This window comes from Meleagris gallopavo, chromosome 4, assembly GCF_905368555.1.
Source record: "Meleagris gallopavo chromosome 4, MGAL_WU_HG_1.1, whole genome shotgun sequence".
NCBI lineage: Eukaryota > Metazoa > Chordata > Aves > Galliformes > Phasianidae > Meleagris > Meleagris gallopavo.
The window spans coordinates 43,969,768-43,989,727 of record NC_139407.1 but is presented as its reverse complement, the minus strand read 5'-3'; the positions used below and the strand labels follow the sequence as shown (position 1 = coordinate 43,989,727).

Genomic DNA, 19,960 nt, shown 5'->3' with positions numbered 1-19,960 from the left:
CAGCCTTGTGAATGTCAAGACAATTGCACAGCACATGCTTTTGCAGTTAAATGATATATTAAATTATATTAGCAGTTAATACAGCTTAGGACAAAGTGATATCTTTTGAAGATATATGCTGTATCCCTCAAAACCTAGATACCAATGAATAATGCCTATTATTTTTTTCTTTGGAGATTTTTCTGTCATAAAAGGAAATTACTTTTTCCTGCTCTGAACATTTGGGTAGTAGTTATGCTTTCTGTATTGGCCAACAGTGCATGGGTAAAAACAGCATGACAGATGGCTATGAATTAATATTTAAACACTAACACTTCTGTACCACCACGCAAACCATTAACGACCTCTTTCCGCTCAAACTTCTTCTACATTTAATCCAACCACTGCACAGAATTGCCTGTCCACTATTCAGAAAAATAATTTCTTTTCTTTTTTTAAAGACTGAGAATTTAGATATTTAAGAACAGACCCAAAATATCATTTTTCCTAATTTTCATCTGGAAATACTGGAAATATTCATCCTTACATTTAACATGCGGTGAGGTAGAATAATGTAATGGTTTTGGCTAGGATAGAGTTAATTTTCTTTTAGATGCTCATGTGATGCTGTGTTTAGGATTTTTATGAAAAGAGAGGTGATAGCACACCAATATTTAAGTTGCTGCATAAAAGTGCTGCACAGAGCCAAGGACAACTGCAGAAGAAAAACGAACATAAACCTCTTTGCATATGACTTTAAGGCTGCCAAACCTTACGAACTTATTCTGACTTTAGAAAGCATCTTTTCTTCCATGTGCTTGACCTTTTCTTATCAAATCTATATTACTGAAAGAAAAACACACTAGAGACCAGGTATTTGTTGTTTCAAAAATAGAATATACAAATATCACAAATATTATAAAGATAAGTATCAGACTAGTATGAAAATAACTTTGCATGTTTTTCTTTTTGTTTGTCAGTTGCAGACAGCAAAAGATATTGTTTTCATTTGATCAGTACATCTTCAGATACCTACTAACACAATCTGTACTTTGTATACTAGGTAGAAATAGACTTACTGAGCTCAGACAAAGGCAAAGAAAAGAAGTTGGGTCAAAGCTCTAATACGGAAAAGTTTTAATTTCTAAAAGTTTCTGAACTTTTAGAGTCTCGGTATTTCAACAGGAAAATTATTATTTTTAAGATTTGTGAATACTGTGTGAATTGTGCTAGTACTGATGAAAATAGTTGGAAAAAAAAAAAAAAAAAAAAGGATCTTTTATGCATAGTGGAGAACTTTGCTATTGCTGTTCAGAACCAACAATGAACTTGTGCTCTCACCTCAGAAAGTACCAAGCTAAAATTGCACAAAATTTAAATGCTGTCTTACTACAGCTTTCATTTCTGTTCCTGGGGAAATGCAGAATTCTTGATGTATCAACTGACATTGTATGCTCTTCTACACAGGAAGGAGCTTTTAGGTTAAGCAATGGCACTGCTTATCAGAAAAGATTACTATTTGGGCCTAATAAGTAACAGAAAAAAGCGTACCACACTTTTTATAGCACCTATTTATCGGACAGTTCATAAGCAAGATTCAAGATTATATTTAAAACCATATAATATTTCAAATATTAAACAGCAATGCTGTGTTATGTCTGCACATGACATATAACTAAGATACGAACGATATTGCTTAAAAATTGATAATGTACCTAGATGACTAAAAGCATTCTTAAATATTATGTAAAATATGTGACTTTTTCAAATGGATCTTGTTATTCAAATGCAAATTGAAATATGAACCATTGGTGATATTGTGTATTTAATACTTTCGTGACTTAATTATGTAATGAAAGTTTTAAAAAAGCATTATTTTCCAATGAGGTAAGATTTCCAATGAGCAAAGTTTAGTTACAACAGCCCATGTTGAACATCAAATATACCTGAAACTAACTTACAAATGAAACAGAAGTAAAAACTGGAAGAGTTGTTAGCAACATTTTTTTTTTTAACTAGTCCATTAACTATTCCTACCTTTCAAAGCTGAAGCAAAACAAGGTGGAAGGCTTTATATTATTGCCAGCTGACTTTAACAGAGAAGTGCAGAAAAGAAAAAAAAAAGAGATGAATTTCAGTCAAATAACATGTTAATCTTTAAAAGGCTACTTTGGCAGACCAATAAAGTGCTGGCAAAAGGGTAGAAGTTTTGACCAGTTTTCAGAGCTGCTTATTTTCCTAATCCCACACTTCAAGACAATTAATTAATGGTAGTAGTTTATCACAATATCTCAGCTAAATCCATTAATAATATATCTAAACATACCTTATGTGAGCTGCACAAAAAATTTTTCATAGCCCAGATGGTTTTTAAGACTTTTCTAGAGATTAGACAGACAGAAACAGACAAGATCACATTGCCCAGTAAATTATGAGAAGGGATGAGACTCAGATTCCAGCTGGACATTTCAACTGTTATGAGCAACATGGCTTGCTTTCTGACTGGTTCTTGGCTCTTCTCACATGCTTTGCCAGGAGGACACTTAAGGCCATATGGCCTCTCAGGCATCACTCATCCTACCATTCATGGTAATGTCCACAGTAGAAACACGTATTTTACCCTGCAGTAAGTACAAGACAACCAACCTGCACTAGAAAACCACAAATTTACCTCAGTTTTAAAGCTCTAAAAATGACAGATGATTTACACTTTCGACTCATGATAAATTGTTTATATTCCTATACTTAAAATGTATTGGAATTTAAATACTATACTTCCTATGCTGGCCATAAACTTTCGTAAGAAAAACTATAACAGTTATACATTCAAAGTTAATAATCTTAGGCTGTATCGATTTTCTAATTATTCTCTCAATCAACAGGTAACTGGCTGGTAAAAAAAGGGAAAACACTAGATTACAGAATTGTTTATCAGAAAATTAAATACACAATTCAAAACTACTAAGCAATAGCAAGCTATACAAATAATTTAGCACTGAAATTAGGAATTCTGTGTTTTCTTAGATTAGAAAAGGAAGAGAGAGAGAGAATAACTGAACAAATAAAAACCCTTGCCAAAATGAAGAGTCAGATTAATGAGAAAATCCCTGAAAGGAAAATTTTGAAGGACCGATTTTTTTTTCCTGTCTATTTTAGTTGAGGAATACAAATTCAGAAAATCCTGACAAAGGGATAACTCAATAGCAAACTTTGGGTGATATGTGTCTTTAACAGCTACTCATAATCCGATTGCACCACTTTTTTATCAGAGCATTTTTTTTAATGTAAAAATAATACAAGTGGATTGTTTAATATATTGTAGATTTTTGAAGATTCACTTTTGTTTTGGGACTACATGTAGGCAAATTTCTCTTTAAGGGAAAGAAGAGTGATGACAAAAGATATCTACAATAAAATGGACTGAGGTGTTTACAAAGGGAACACAGGAACTGAAGCATTTGCAAAAGGAACATGACTGAAATAGCTGTGACTTTGGAAGTGAAGGAATAGTAGGATTTGCTAAGTGGAAGGGTATAAGCAAAGCTGGGCACAGGTGACTGGCATATGTAATTTAGATAAGAAGGAGGAAAGAGACTGTTTCTAGAAGGTTACACACCTGTTGCTTTGAATGCACAATTATTTCTGCCCCAATAACCCACATGATGGAACACAGCAAGTAAACAAGGAAATTTTCTAAAGAAAAAACAAAACCAAAAATCTTGAATACACAACAGAAATTTTGTGGTAAATGGAAAAGTCATCAAATCTGACTACTTATTTGAAAAGCTTTATCTTATAAAATCAATTTAAAATCATCATGAAATCAAGAATTTGCCTGTCTCTTCTCTGCTTTATGCAACAGAAAGTTTTGGAAGGGAGATAGGAACAACATAGTTTGAATGTTAGGTGCCCATCAATTTCTTTGATTTCCAATAGCAGAATGTTCAGGCTTTAACTGATTGTACTCTGATAGTTATGTATGCCTAGACCAACAAATATTACATTATAAATTTCACAATAAGAAATAACTTTGTATGTATTCAATATAATATGAGGAATTTATGTAAAAGAAAGAATGCTCATATAGGTAAAAATAAAGGCCATACAACCATTATGAGAAAAATAGGAATATGAGGAACAATATTGTAATTTAGCAAACTCTCCCTTCCCAGACACTGCACTATCTGCAAATCCATTAAAGAAGCTTACAGGTGTTCACTGTAATGACTGTAACATAAGAACATGTTTTCATCAGGCCTTTGTGTTTTTATAATATTATTATCTATTGTGACATCTTTAGATAAAATCACTGTTCATTGTTAGAATCACTCAGCAAGAATGGTGCCAGCAATAAGAGTATCTCACGTATTTCAGTCAAAGTGACTATCTGCCACAGGCAACTCTTCTCTTCAGCAATTAGATTAAATGGAAGTTTATTAATACAGCTACCAGATGAAACAGAACTGTGTTCCATAAACACACTGGCAAGTACAATATGGCTAGAACAGGTGTTTGCTTAAGTTTCCTCATCTGTATCTGCTAGTTAGCCTGTTTACCTCTGTACACTCATTTGATGTGGTTATTGGAGAAAATCAGTGCAGATGGTGTCCTGTTATACAAGGTACTTGCCAAAGGTTTTTTTTTTTTTAAAAGAAGCTACAGTTTTCAGCTGATACGAAGGCTCAGTGTAGATCACAACTAGAGTTTAACTTAAAACTTTACCAGTGAGCACACCCTTGATTTAGGAGGAAAAAGGGTAGATAAACAGAGCTTAACCAAGAAGTGAAGAAAAAGAAAAAAGAAAAAGAAAAAAGAAAAGGAAAAAGGAAAAAGGAAAAAGGAAAAAAGGAAAAAAGGAAAAAAGGAAAAAAGGAAAAAAGGAAAAGGAAAAGATGTGGAGTCTAAGGGATATCTCCTTAAATTTATACATACATTACTATGTTACATATTCGTAAATATTTCATTGTGTTCCCAGTCAATATGCATTGTTTTATGACTTTGTACAATACTATTAACAAGCAATGAATATCTTCAGTACTACGATAGCAATGAAATCATATTACTTCAATAGTAATACATATTTACTAGAATTAAGTATAATTTGTGACAAAAATTTTTTATAAATTGTTGAAAGTAACAAAGGCAGGGAATAAATATATTTAAAGAAGAATCAAAACAAAGAATCTACAGGAAACAAATAGAGGATTTTTTATTTCTATTTCATTTGGAATGTTGATTGGGTAATATTTTATACTTTGCAAAATATCAGAGACTGTTTGGTAACAGGCAGTATGATCACTTTCCATTTATATGTTCTGGTGTCTAGGAAAGCATTTGAGTTTCTGTTTTTTTTTTTTTCCATTATGATACTTCAAATGATTTTCAATATATGCTGGTACAAATATATTGTAAGAATAATGGGAACAAACCAAATTTCCACTGAAATAATGGAAAAATGACAGAACTTGTAAGAAAATGATGGTTATTTTCCCTTTGAAATTGTTGCTGACTTTTTTGTTTTGTTACATCTGTCTAAAAAAATAATCTTTTCTTATTAAGCTGTGTTTTAACTACGTATGCCCATTCCTACTTTCTCTGCATTCAGCTAATGTTAATTATACTTTTATGATCCACTGTTTCTTTTTGGAATATGGTGACAAGAGTTTTTCTGATTCCAATATTTTATCCTCTGTTTTAATTAAGTTATTCATAAATCTAAACTCACATACATAACAGTCAATAAAGAACACTCACCTACTGTCAGTTGTCCAGTTAACTGTCCCATGTGATTTCTTGCATTCACTGTTACATTTCTGTCAGACTGTAAGACCAGTGGGCTATCCTGGGAAACATGTATAAGACAATAAATGAGAGAAAAAAGTATTGAGGTAGAATTAAGTTAGAACTAAGCATGCATGTTGAGAGGGGAGTTGTGTCAAATATAATCATTTTTTTAGAGTTCTAATTTTTGTTAAAATGAATAACAATAATTCTCTTCTTAAGCCTAAATCCTGAGAGCATAGAATCCCTCATTTAGAAATCAGAGTTGAACCTAATTTATACAAACTGGGCTTTAGTTCTTGAGTGTAAGACAAAGTCAAAAATTCAAAAACTTAATACAAACCTGTTTAATTATTCTTTTCCATATATTCATTATATATACTTTTGAATACTTTTTTAACTACCTCATCAACACTATTCCACATAATTCTATTAAGCTGTACAACTTGAAGAATTTGGATTGCATTTACCAAAACTTTTCCAAACACAGCCATGAATACTTTTGAAGGTAACAAATATCATTATTGCCAAAAAGCAAAAAATAAAAAAAGAGAGCACTACAAGACAAGGTCATACAACACATCATTTGTTCTCTTACTATTTTTTGAAGGCATGTTCACACAACCTTTCTGAGATATCTAGACTTTTTTTTTTTCAGCTTTCATTTATATCTGTTTGCTCAGCCATAATAACTGTAAACAATTTTTCTTCAATTCTGATTTGTGAAAGTTTTTTTTCAGCCCAAGAAATAAATATTCCAATATAGTAGGGGGCCTATACTTCTTCAGAATCCACAGAAGCTGCAAGAAAATCAACTGAGCAGGTGATGTAAGAAAAGTATAACAAATACCAGTACACACCTCTTGGAAACAGCTGAATAAGTGCCTAATATAGAAATGATGAAAGGCTAGGAAAATATTTTGGAGAATTATTACCTAATCCTTCTGATCTTAGATTTTTCCCTGGACCTTCATTATTTGATATTTCTGTATTCAGCTTATTAGATTAAATTAACTTCTTTTTGTGAGGGTATGTGACAATAAAAAAGTTATTCCCATTCTTGAAAGATTTTAAGAAGAGAAAGAAAGGAGTTAAGGAGCCATATAAACAGATTTATTTTTAACTGGATGATGCATTCAGTTTGCATTTTGATCTTCTACACCCTGTAATCTTTTCCTTTTAATCCATGGCTATCCTCTGCAAGTAACACTTTTCCCAGATGTTTTCACAATAATTATGAATCTTAACTGGTACTCAGTGCCCTGGAAAGTCTGAAATTATTCTGAGATAATTTCTAAGAGCTCAGGTCTGCTTCTTCTCTCACTGGACCCTGTGACCACTTTCATGTCCTTCTAATTATCTCTGCATCATGGAATCTGGCAGATGAAAGTTGCTATTGGACTTGTCTATATTTCCAGATAAAGTGTTGTAATTATCAGTGAGACACTGTGTTCAGTGTGACTGTGTTGAGCTGTGCATATGATGCAATCAAGGGAGCTTCTGGCAACAAAAGCAGCTGCTTAGAACCTTTTTCTCAACACTTGATTTGATTTCCACTTTCCTTATGGTCCTTTGAAGATCATTAGCTCAGGAAAATTCTGCTCTGGGAAAGGAGGTTGTCTTGGCAGACAGCTGCATGGCCAGAGTATATTTTTAAGGAGCCCTTTTCACTTTTCTATAGTCAGTAGAGGAGAAGAGACTTTTCAATTACAGTAATCTCACTCTTCGCAAGGGAAGGTGCTCTCAAACCTATTTTTGCCTTCTTAGCTGAGGATTAGGCAATTTACACTTAAGTATTAATGATCTGATCTGACCTTACTAAGAGATTTTTCAAGGTAACCTTGCCTCGTAGGTTTCTTATGCTCAAGCTCCAATTGTAAATAAAGACCTTGGATATCAAATTTTCAAAGACAGGATATTGAAAGTTTAGGTGAACTGAGCATTCTTTCTTCTCCTTTCCTTCTCTTAAAAGATAAGAAGAGGGATAGAGAAGCTAAGAACTAACGTCTGTATTCCTTACTTCCTAGATATCAAGTATGTAGCTGCAAGCTTAAAGTATGAACCAAATAAAACAAGTAGCTAACATATCAATTCAAGTCCAACATTTTATCTCTAGCATGTGCTGCACCACTGTTTCAACAGGACATGCCTAAAGAACAGTTTCAAAGTGTTCAAAGGTAGACTATTCAGAGGACATAACTACTTAGAGAAAGCTTTGTTAAAATCACTGAAATTTTAGATCTACAAGACGACTATACTATGAAATGAATGTCAGTCATATGAATGCAAATTAACAGATGTCTGCAGTGTTAACATGGTGGATAATTTTAGGTCTGAGTCACTAGATCTGCCACTCACTTAACGTGAGCTTAAGCTTGCACTTTAATGGACATGATGATCATCCACAAAATGCCTTACATTCAAATATTGATAGGGAGTTAGAAATTTATCATCATAATTTTTTTTCCTGGAAATTAGAAATTTAAACCAATGTTTTGATTAATATATAAAAGGATTAAATAAATAAAGATAACTCAGCTCTCCAAATACTATGAATAAAGAAGATTTGTTCTGAAGACAGATAAACCTTTGAAATTAGTTACTTTCTAAAGTAAAAAAGTATAAGAACCATATTGGTATATTAGTAAATCATTTCATGTAGTTAATGAAAAAAGTTCTAGGTAATATAAGGTTAAAAAAATAGAAAAAAACTTACACATCAAAAGAGTGCAAAGATACAATCCTACAATGACTTGGCTTGGAAGGGACCTAGCTCATACTCTCCTTCCACTGGCAGGGACAACTCCTTCTAGACCAGGTTGCTCAAATTTCCACCCAATCTAGCCCTGAACAATTCCAAGGGTGTGGCATCCACAGCTTTTCTGGGCAGTCTGTGGCAGTCCCTCAACCCCTTCTAAGTAAAGAATTTCTTCTTAATGTCTTCTAGTTTAAAACCATTTTCTTATAAATTCAGGTTTGTTTGTTTGTTTTTAATCTAAAATCTAATTCTAAAGTGGAAACAATTGTAATTAAGGAAATAATGTATTTAATTTGTCAGTTTTATCCCTACAGTACTGACCTTCAAATTCACTTTTTATTTTAGAAGTGTCATGCAAGAATCATTAGTTTCCTTTTATCATGGAAAACTGGAAAGGAGATGGACTCTGGAAATTATTTGGTTAAAAAAAAAAAAGAAAAAAGAAAAAAAAAGGAAAAAAAAAGAGAAAAAAGAAAAAAACAAAACCTGAACATTCTTGGTGTATATCCACAGTATCCAAAAGAAGATACAGTGCAGTGTACCATTAAGCAAAGTACACATAATAACAAAATCTGTGGAGAAGAAAGTTAATTCTGCCAGTAAGCGATGTTCTTGTTAATCTGTTTCCTTTATCAGTATCATTACACATTCCTACCTTAAAAATGCTCATTGGGTCTCTGACCTCTTACTGGTTGCATGTATCATCTAGCTTCATGACACAGAAAACCTGCTAGGTATAGTAATTTAAATAGAGTAATATGCAGTCCTCAAGAGAGCCACATGTACTGGTAAAGATGCACAGTGATTTTTGCTATAGCCTCCAGACAAAAATAACCTCCTTGTTTTACTTCCTCATATAATGCACCATGAAATTTTTTATTATGGCAGGACTCAGTCATGCATAGAAAAGCTTAGTGATAAAGCAGAAGCAAATATTTAAATAGCAGGAAAAAAAAAGATGTGACTTTTCTGGAACTGATTTAAACATCAAACAAAATTTTAAGTGTACTTCAAATGTAAACATCTCAATTAAAAAGAAAACAAGACATGCACTGGGAGGAAGTTAATGTGTTAAATGCCTACAGCTTCACTCCTAAGACATTAAGCTTGTGAAACAATGAGTAAAATAGTATATTACTGAGTTGCAAAGCCCCCAGAAAGATTTTTCTATGACAAATATAGGAAACTAATGCAGGTTTTACAATCCGAACCCAAAACAGTAAGGAATGACTGTCCATGCTTGCAAACTATCATTTCTTGTTTTTTAGGTATATCAGTTATTGAATAGATTTGTGACATTAAGGTAAATCCAACCATCCATTACATTATTTTAAATGTTGAAAAACAGTGTTCCATTTTCTGTTTGTGTGGAAGGGTAAAATACATTATTCTGCTATATTGCAATAAGAAAGTATTTCTCGTGCTTTTTTATTCTCAAGTATTAGAACTTGAAAGACAGTAGCAGATTACTCCAGGAACAAGTTGAAGATATTTTTAGGAAGAAATGTAGAAATCAAACTATATCCAGACTTTGCAAGTTCTGGAAATGGTTTTAAGTTGAGGGAGGGGAGGTTTAGGTTGGATGTTAGGGGGAAATTCTTTACAGAGAGAGTGGTGAGGTGCTGGAACAGGCTACCCAGAGAGGTTGTGGATACCCAATCTCTGGAGGTGTTCAAGGGCAGAATGGATGGGGCCCTGGGCAACCTGGTCTAGTATTAAATGGGGAGGTTGTTGGCCTTGCCTCTGGCAGGGGGGTTGGAGATGCATGATCCTTGACGTCCCTTCCAACCCTGTGATTCTATGATTCTGTCCTATCATTCTCTATTGAGAGATCATTTCTCTACAACTTAAATTGTTTTCATTTTCTACTAAATAGCTGAGAGACAAAAAAAAAACATACTGTAGTCAGTCTGATAACTTGGATACATGTACATGTTTTAGAGGATTTCCAGTTCCTGAGATATCTATGACTGAAGAAAGGGAATATCACTCCAATTCATTTGATGTATAACAGGAAGCACGTCATTTTAAATACAGATACATCATACTACAAAATAAAATGCTATCCACAATCTAAACAAAGCAAAACAACAACAACAAAACAAAAACAAACAAACAAACAAAAAAAAACCCTTCCAAATTAAACCTAGTCCATTATATGTTCACCTGATTCTGTAGGAAATCTGACATAAACATGTACACTCCAGCATGGCAGTAGGCTCTGGGTCCCATTTTTGTGGCACCTTTCAATATCCAGCAAAGGACTATATGGAAGCAATATTTCCATCACCACTTTTTATTTCACTATTATCTCAATGATAGAAAATTTCAAACTTCCTAAGCTTTAGGCTTAAGAAGGATGAACAAACTCTAACAAATTACATAAATAGTGACGGGGATCTGAAATGAATAGTATAGCTAAGGCAAAGAAGCAAAAGAAAACTTGCTATCAATAAGAATTGTTAAAAAGTCTATTTAGTGCATATTAAAATTAATAAATTATATATAAATATGACATAAAAGTAAAGCAAAATAAGCCAGATATTTAAAAATATTTTATTGAAAATTTTATTTTAGATAAATATTACACTTAACGTTTTATAGAAAGTTAAGGTGGTTGTAACATATGGTGAAATGATGCTACCAGTATTAGCAGCAGCAGCTTTAATATAAAGTCAGAAACAGTTATCTTTATTTTTTGTTTCTTCACATAGCTATATTAGTTCCTATGATACTGAGATTTCCTGATAAGACTTCCTTCAAGCAGAATCAGTCACTGTTGGACCTTAATTATCTTGACAATATTTTAATTAATTAATATTTAATTACCTTGACAACTAGCACTGCTAGTTCTCTATCCCCATATTAAACAAACAGAAGTACACATATTTCAAATGAACTCTGATATACCCTACCAAAAAGGGTGGGGGGAGGGGGAAGAGAGAAGGAATATTATGGTTATTTCATTGAGCCTTCCACTGAAAGCACTTGTTACTTATTTCATCAATTGTTAGATGCATTCTGGCTTCATGTTCGATGCAAGCACTATCAATTCTATGGGCATTTATCACTGGGCTTTGGTCAAGACATCAAAAAAGAAAGGAGAATAAGAACAGCAATGACAGGAATTATGATCAATTTGCTGATTATCTCTTGTAATATCTATTACGAAAAGTGTACTACTCTACATATTCAGAAAGTTTCTTTATCGCGATAACCAGTGCTGAACACATCAGCATCTATGGCAACGGTCTCAGCATGTATTTTATCAGCTGTAAAGCATAGCAATTCACTCCAAAAATGTCTTTGCAGCATTAATGTAACATCTGTGGTGTTACTGAGAAAAGTCCCTTTTGGGGGACACTGGCTATAACAACCACATAACATTGCACATAGTCTTCGGCTTCAAGCAGGAGAAGCTAACTTGTAACTCTTTTGTTTTAAGACAAAACCATGACCTACAATTCCACACAGTCACTCCAGTCTTCTTCCATACAATTCCCCATCTTCTCATTAGAAAGAATCAGTCAAGTCCTGTTATTTCCTTATCCTTTTTTCCTGTTTATTAGGCTACCTTGGATGATGCTGCAACTGTAGATCCTCTGCTTTCCTCCACCCTTCTCTATTACACACCATTCTTGACTCTATGGCTTGAGCTGAATTTCTGGAAGGAAACAACATGTGCTGACAAGTGTTATTCCCACCTGAGGGAAGAATGTGGTCATCTCATATTCATTATCCAGAAAAGAGTAATAAAATCCACAATTGACAAAGATTGCTCTCATAAAAGGGAACTAAGGTGGCTGATACTATTTAGCTGGCACAGATTATGAAGACGTATGCAAGTAGCTAATTAGTGAGATACAATACTCTTTGTTTTTTAGTACTGCAAAATCTTGAATTGAATTATTATTTGTCAATAAAATATATAGTCTTTATCAACATATATTGCAAGGCATCAATACAATTTTGAGACTCATGATTTAGAAAACATCCCATGCACACATCCCATGCATGTCGTGTACTTAACTTTAATTCTGATATACTAACATTTAGAAATCAACCTTTGAAGGTATTAACTAAGATTCTGTTGTTGCACAATCTTTAAACTTGTAAAACATTCAATAAGAAGCTTTGCCATTAGTGCAATGCAAACTTGGCCCATATCTGAGCTCACAATTTGTTATGTCTCCTCTAAAACTTGTGATCTGTGGACAGAAGATATTCATCCCCATATTTGTTGCAGAACATGACTTGGTGGTTCAATGAATTGCTTTTCTGTTAGAAAATTTGCTTTCAGACTTGCCAGTCACAGATTCTAAAGAGTCGTTAGCCTTGTTAGGACAAAATATGAAAATAAAATTCTGTATAGATGGTTATGGTTCAGGAAAAGAGACATGTCTCTTTACGGAAAAAAAATTTCAGTGGTAACAACACTGAACCACTGATCTTTTCCAAAAGATATAATTGAAAATTTAACTTTCTTTTCTACTCTGAAACTATTAGGCATTTATTTCTATTTCTACAGCTAGCTAACTTTTCCATACCAGATTAATTTTCCACTACAAAGATTAAAAATACTGAATAATTTTTCCCTCCACTGACACAGACTACAACAAGTATTGTCCTGTGACTCTGCTGCTTTTCACACTGACATTTAGATTAAAACAGCTTGAGAAACAATACAGACCTGGATCATTTCTTCAACCTGTAGAATTAATCAATAAAGTTCTAAAGACTGAATTTCTTTTAAACTCAAGATTGGAAAACAATATGGGAAAATAAAAATTAGTTTATTTCCTATCTTTATTGCTAAAACAAGTGCATTAGTGTTTGAGAATTTTTTCCTACTTCTGTGTAAAGAAATAAATGAACTTGCAGGCACATAAAAAAAATTAGAAAAGGTTATAAAAAAGATTATTTGTTTTTATTCCTTAGTACTAACACTATAGTGCTAAGTTGTGCTTCTGGCAAATATTCACACTCTTGTAAAGGTAGAGGTATGATCAAACAGCTCGAGGCAATTCTGTCTCTATCCGAATGCCACAGTATTGTCAGTGCAAATCATTATACTCAAATTTCTATTATAATCTTATTGATATTATTTTATAACCTTATTAAAACTTGTGTAAAATATTTCCAATACAACTTATTTCTTTCCAGTGAAACAAGAAGAAATTTAACAAGATTTTCTTTGTCCATAAAGGCAGTGAAAAAAAATGCTCCATTATGTGTTTTCAGCTCTGAGTTTCGAGCAAATGTAACTAAAAAAAATTGACTTGGTTTGTGCATGCCACAGAATGATTTCTGTGAAGAAAAAGTCTTTGATTTAGAATATTCAAAATGTACAAATATATGAAAATAATATCAAAGTCATTTAAATGCTGCTTATGCAACATTATAGTAAATCAAGAGATTTAATTTAAATTTTACAGAATGTTCTTCAGGATTACAGGAGGCTGTCTGGTAATTTTTTCCTTTCTTGAACCTCGTCAGTCCTTCCAGGATTTTGGACCTTCCTGTTCTTTGAAAAATAATGACTTAGAACATTTTATGCTTAAACTCAAGTGTATAATTAAAATAGAATTTGTCATAAACACTTAGCTGATGTAGAACTATGCAAAGATACCGTTTAGTCTACCAGTTCTGATTTAAATAAATATTAAATTAATAAAATTCCCATTGTTATATTGTAATTAAATCAATGCATCTTCCCATTTGACCAAAAAATGCAATGAAAAGAATTTATTAGTTTTTCAGATATTTAATTGCTTTTTAAAATTGCTTAACAATGAAATAAACAAATCAATATTAGCTGATGTACATTCAAAGAGCCAATTACTTTAAATATTTTCAGACAAAAATTTTCCTTCTTCTTTCCCTTACGAGCAGGTTCTCATAGGATATTTGTTATGGAAAAGTGACTTATATTTTTTAAACAAAGATTACTAACAGGAATATCAACTCTGAAAAATTTAAAGAACAAAATATGCCTAAAAATAGAATGCTATAAAGATAATAATAAAAATTGAAATAGTCATCAGAAACTTAAAGATAATTTAGAATACTAAAAAAATGGAAAATGTTTCAGAATTTATTATTTATGCAGCTGCAAAAATAAAAATAATTAAGAAAACAAAACTAGAAAGACACCATCTTGAAGTGAAAATAAAAGCCATATACTGAATATTTCCCAGCTCTGGTTTCAGTAATGTAAGAATGTTTTTTCAATAATGAAAGGAATTGTGTTTTTCTTCTCTCAGGATGCAGTTTGGTATTATCTTTTGCTCCTCAGCAAAGAAAGAGCTTACACTACTTTTAACTCCAGTCTTCACCCAGTTTCTCAAATTATATGGCTTACCAAAAAAAAACCAACAAGCAAACAATAACAAACAAACAAAAAAATTAAAATGTTTAACCAGAGCTTTTCATTGCCTTTTAAAATACAATTTGAATAAAACCACTGAAAGAGAGAAGTCCTGAATTAGAGGACAGGGTTAATCAACTACTGGTAGCAAAGAACAGAAACTTTTTTGAGATTAAAGAAATATTTCATCATTAAAGGTTCTAACAAAATCTGAACATAGACCATAATTTTCATTTGTTCAGAATCTGACCATGCATTCATTTGTCACATTCATTAAGGATTCAAACCAAATTCAGATAATAAGTATTCAAAGTAGAAGAGGCCAAACAAGAACTGATCTTAAAAATTCCAGTTTCCCTTCAGAAATCAATTTAAAGCAATATCAATTTAAAGCAATAATACTTCTGATATTTTATATCAGGGTGACATTTATAGTTAAGCTCTTATAACCCCCTAAAAATGCCATTAAGAAATAATTTCTCACTAGTGAACTGCAAAGACTTTGGGGCTGTCTGAACTTTATAATGCAAACTGTCTTGTCAGTCAAACACGGACCTGTTGTAATCTATTTTATCTGCCTCTTAATTGGTAACTGGCTGCATGATAATTCCTCCCCTGAAAAGCACATTGCTTTTGTTTTTAACTTTATCCATTTTACCATGGGGGATTATGCAGATGAGTACATGAGATTGTCAGGCAATAAAGTAGAAAGCTCTGTGAAAAATAAAACAATTCTAACAGACTGATACGTATTCACTCTTTTTTATTTTCTTTCTTTCTTTTTTTTTTTTTAATTCATCCTGTTGCTCTCTGCCAATGACACAGCAAAAAACCTGAAGTGCATTATTTCAATAATATTAGAAAATATTTTCTGCTTAAATGTCAGAGTAAAAATAAATTTCAGCTATATTTCAGCTAACCTGCAACCCTTAATTCAGAAAATCTGTATTGCTCAATTTTCATCCTCTGAAGATATTTATGTTATGTTTTAAATTTATTCATCTTTTGTCCTGGATGGTTATGTTTCAGTTAGTTTTGAAAACTATCCTTATATATATATGGATGGTGTAACAGATGTATGAACCTGTATCAGGACACGTTTGAATCAAAACATCTATAATATAAAAGCATAGATCTTTTAAATTATTATGATTCTTTTAATAAATCTCAACATAGTATCTTCAGATCTCTTATTCACTAACTTCAGTAACTCTGCTAGCAATTATACAATGCTTTCATCTGTCTATAATCAAAAATGAAACATGCAGAACAATGCATAAGATGTGGGAAAAACACACCAAAACTAGCTTTGTTTCATCTGGCTAACATTTGCTAGTCAATCTTCTTTTCAATCAATACAATTACTACTACCATGATGATATATGGTTGTATTTCTCAGTTTCCTGAGTCTTAATTCAACTAATTTGTTTCCTGTGAAACTATCAGCAAAAGCCCGTACTTCGACCAGTCTTCAAACATTAGCCATCCATCAGATCCTCTTTCAAGGAGTCTGTCATGAAATTGCATTTTAACAATGTGCTCTTTCTAGGTCAGTACTTTTCATGTACCCAATATCCTTAGGGAAAAAGACTTCTAATTAAGAACATTTCTACCCTGAATCAGCATTTGTGTAGCTTGTACAAAAAGCTAAAACAAATGTATTAAAACAAAAGTACATAAAAGACAAGGTAAACCTAACCATAACCTACATTATCTTCCTCACGTACCATAAATCATGCAAAATTACTGCTGGCAGTGGAAGCATAACATTGTTAGTCAGTGTTCACATAGAGGGAACTGAAAGTTTTCAGAACTCATGTTCTTTCCACTGTATCACATGAAACAGACTTCCATGCTGTTTTCATGTTAATATGCAAATTGAATCAGGCAGGAGACAGTCAATTTCATTATTTGTTTTACTTTCTATGTTGTATCTACAAATGATAGTGAATATCTCATTTCAAAACCAGGAAGGCTATATTTTCAAAACAAAGCCCTTTCTATGAAAAGTTTCCAAAATATAATGTTCACAACAATGAAAATATAAAGAAGTTAAATGCTCTCCTATACAATCTCTCCAGTTGCTCTTTTTAACCAATGCCCTAGCTAATTCTTGAAGAAGCAGTTGGAGACAAAGTTACAGATTTTAACCTTATAATCTCTCATCATCCCTTGTGGGAGCATGAACCCTTGTTATCTCATGTCTGAACAATACGGTATGTCATCCACATAGAAGAAGGCGTCATAGCCCCAGCTCCCATTTTAAGCAACCAGGAGAGGCAGTCACATCTTCCCTGGCCCAGGCATCTAGATATCCTTCTGTTCACTTAAGAAAGGCCAGGGAAGGACAGATACTGTGCACCTGGTTTTCATGCTAGTATAAAACAAAGAACGGACAAAACCGTCACCCAATCCAGGACCTGGGAAATACTCCTGAGAAGATTTCTCTATCAGTATTTTTCTTGAAAAGCTGGTCTGCAACGTTGCTCTGTATGTTTCTAGGGCAGGTTCCCAAACTTGTTCCAAACTCCCATGGAATTTTTTTAACTCTAAAAGAAGAACATGAACTCAGTATCTTTTGCTCAAGGTTATAAAAAAGCCTAAAGTACTCTGTCGTCTTTTTATACTCTTAACCACTCATCACTGTGATTAAGCTATCAGTCCACTGACGTGGACAGAGAACTCATGAAGAGACTTCACTCTCAAGGCAAAGTCCTTCATAGTCATGGAAGTTCACTTTGTAGAAAATGACTTATTGTTTAAGTGATCTTTTCTAATTCAGTTATCATTTAATCCAATATCCTCAACTACCAGTTCAGTACCAATACTTAAGAACTCTTATCATAATGAAACAAAAGCCAAATTCATGTTCTAGATGAAATTTACTGCAAGAGAGACAAAAAAGTCTTCCCAGTCTCAAATGCTATCCAAACCAGCAACAAATATATTTTCTAAATTATTTTTTCCTTAGGCCTTAGACAGTTCAGACTTTTGACTTTTTTTCAATTACTGACATGCCACACTCATAAGAATTCACTTGCAGTGTCACCAGGACCTAACACAGATTTTATCAGACACTATCATAAGAGGCTCTCAGAACATTTTAAAACAGATTTCCACAGCGTAAGAGTATTGGAATCTAAACCATGTAAGGTACTTTATCCACTCTTGCAAAATTGTCTTGTATCAACTACTTCAGCTTGCTTTAAAATCATAAGAAAATGTCCTTTATACCATAGTATCCTTTTAAGCTTGAAACACCTCTGTCTTGTATTGCCCTATATCTCTTCCTTAATATATTGTATAAAATGCATACTTATACTCTATGTTGCACATTCACTTTTACCAAACATACTGAATCCTTGTTTCTGGCGTCCGAAGGCTCTTCCAAAAACACAAATCAGGAGGACTGAAAAATTTAGACACAACCATTCTTAAAATGTTGCAGCAGAACAATAAACAGGATGGAAAATTCAAAGAATTTAGAAGTAAAGTAAAGTCCTGTTTCACATGATTAATTTTGAGGTTCTTGTTCAGAATATCACAGAATCACAGGGGTTGGAACAGACCTCAAGGAATCCATGAATCCGACTCCTTTGCTAAAGCAGGTATCCTACAATAGGCCACACAATTAGGCTTACAGAAGGGTCTTGAATATCTCCATAGGAAACTCCACAACCTCTCTGAGCCACCTGTTTCAGGGCTCCGTCACTCTTACCATAAAGAAGTTCTGCCACATACTAGATTGGGACTTCCTGTGTTCAAGTTTTAAGCCATTGCTCCTGTCACTACACACCACTGAGAAGAGCCTCATCCATTTGCCTCCTACCTCCCTTCAGATATTTATAAACATGTATAAACATATATAAATATGTAAGAAATCAGTTTAACACTGGATTACAGAAGTCTAATTTTCAAATTCCAGTTTCAAAGCTTGAGGTGGCAGTAACTAAGTGATTGAATTCTTATAACTTAAAATGTTTTCTTAAGTCTTTCATTCCACTCTATAGCATAGATTAGATTAATTTACATGCTGTAATCTCTAAAAGTGTAAGAAATAAAAGTATTTTGCTTTACTGATGTTAGGAATAAAGGGATTCATATCCAGTTTAAACAACAAAATAATTAAAACTCTGACCAAATATTAACTCAATGAAAGACTATCTGAAAAAATTAAAAAATTAGCAAATTTTAGCTCATTTAGAATTTTTAGGCAATAGTAAGATGAAAACACGTTTGTGTTTAAAATCACAGGCCTCTTGCATTTGAGAAAAAGGAAAGAATGTATAAGGTTGCAGACATATATATACAGACTTAAATGTGAACAAATTCAAGGACTGCTAGCAACTTTCTCAGTGATTTTTTTTGGCAACATCTATGCTGCCTTTCATAATCATTCCAAGGACATACAAAAGTGTCTACCTGTTCTGATAGTGTTCCAGTCTCTTATTCTTTCCACAGGCAGCAGAGTGTCCAGAGCCCCTTTGGATCTCCTGAGGACAGCTCCTTCTCTATTTGTCCAGCCACCTAGTAATCTAAGGCTCATGTAAAGCATGACTATAAAGCATAAGGAAAATTTTTCACAATTGTTTTTAATTTACTGTTAGAACCCACACAAACACTTCTGAATTAAACTAATTTCATAATTAATTTGAAATAATAGTGAATCATATGAATCAGCATCACCGAGCTGCCATATGCCTAATTGTACAAGGATTTTTAAAAGTTAAGACAAAATTGTATGGCATACTGACAATTCATATTTATTCTAATTGCAACAATTTGGTAGAAAATTGCATTGGCCATTAAATCACTTTCAAACATTCTTTCTCAAAACAAAGCCAGCCCTTATCACAATGCCAGCTGTCAAGGATGTTTTGTACTTTAGAGATACAAACTCTGGATGTATAAAAGCCAAAATGTCATTGCCAGCATAGGAGCTGATCTGTCCAAAAAGCAAACATAAAAATAATACTGAATGTACCAATTTCTATGATTAGTACTTTTAATAGCTCTCAAGATGTTGTTTTGTTATACACCTACTCTAATGAATCAGTACAAGTATTTCACATGTG

General features: G+C 32.9%; 1 protein-coding gene across 1 annotated transcript in view; it reads right to left on the bottom strand.

Moving 5' to 3' along the window:
• Positions 1–19,960, bottom strand: part of SGCZ (sarcoglycan zeta) — a 139,900-nt gene that overhangs the window by 43,625 nt on the left and 76,315 nt on the right. The window contains exon 4 of the mRNA XM_085223084.1: positions 5,734–5,821. Within this exon, the coding sequence (XP_085079210.1) occupies positions 5,734–5,821 (88 nt within the window). The remainder of the gene's footprint in view (positions 1–5,733; positions 5,822–19,960) is intronic.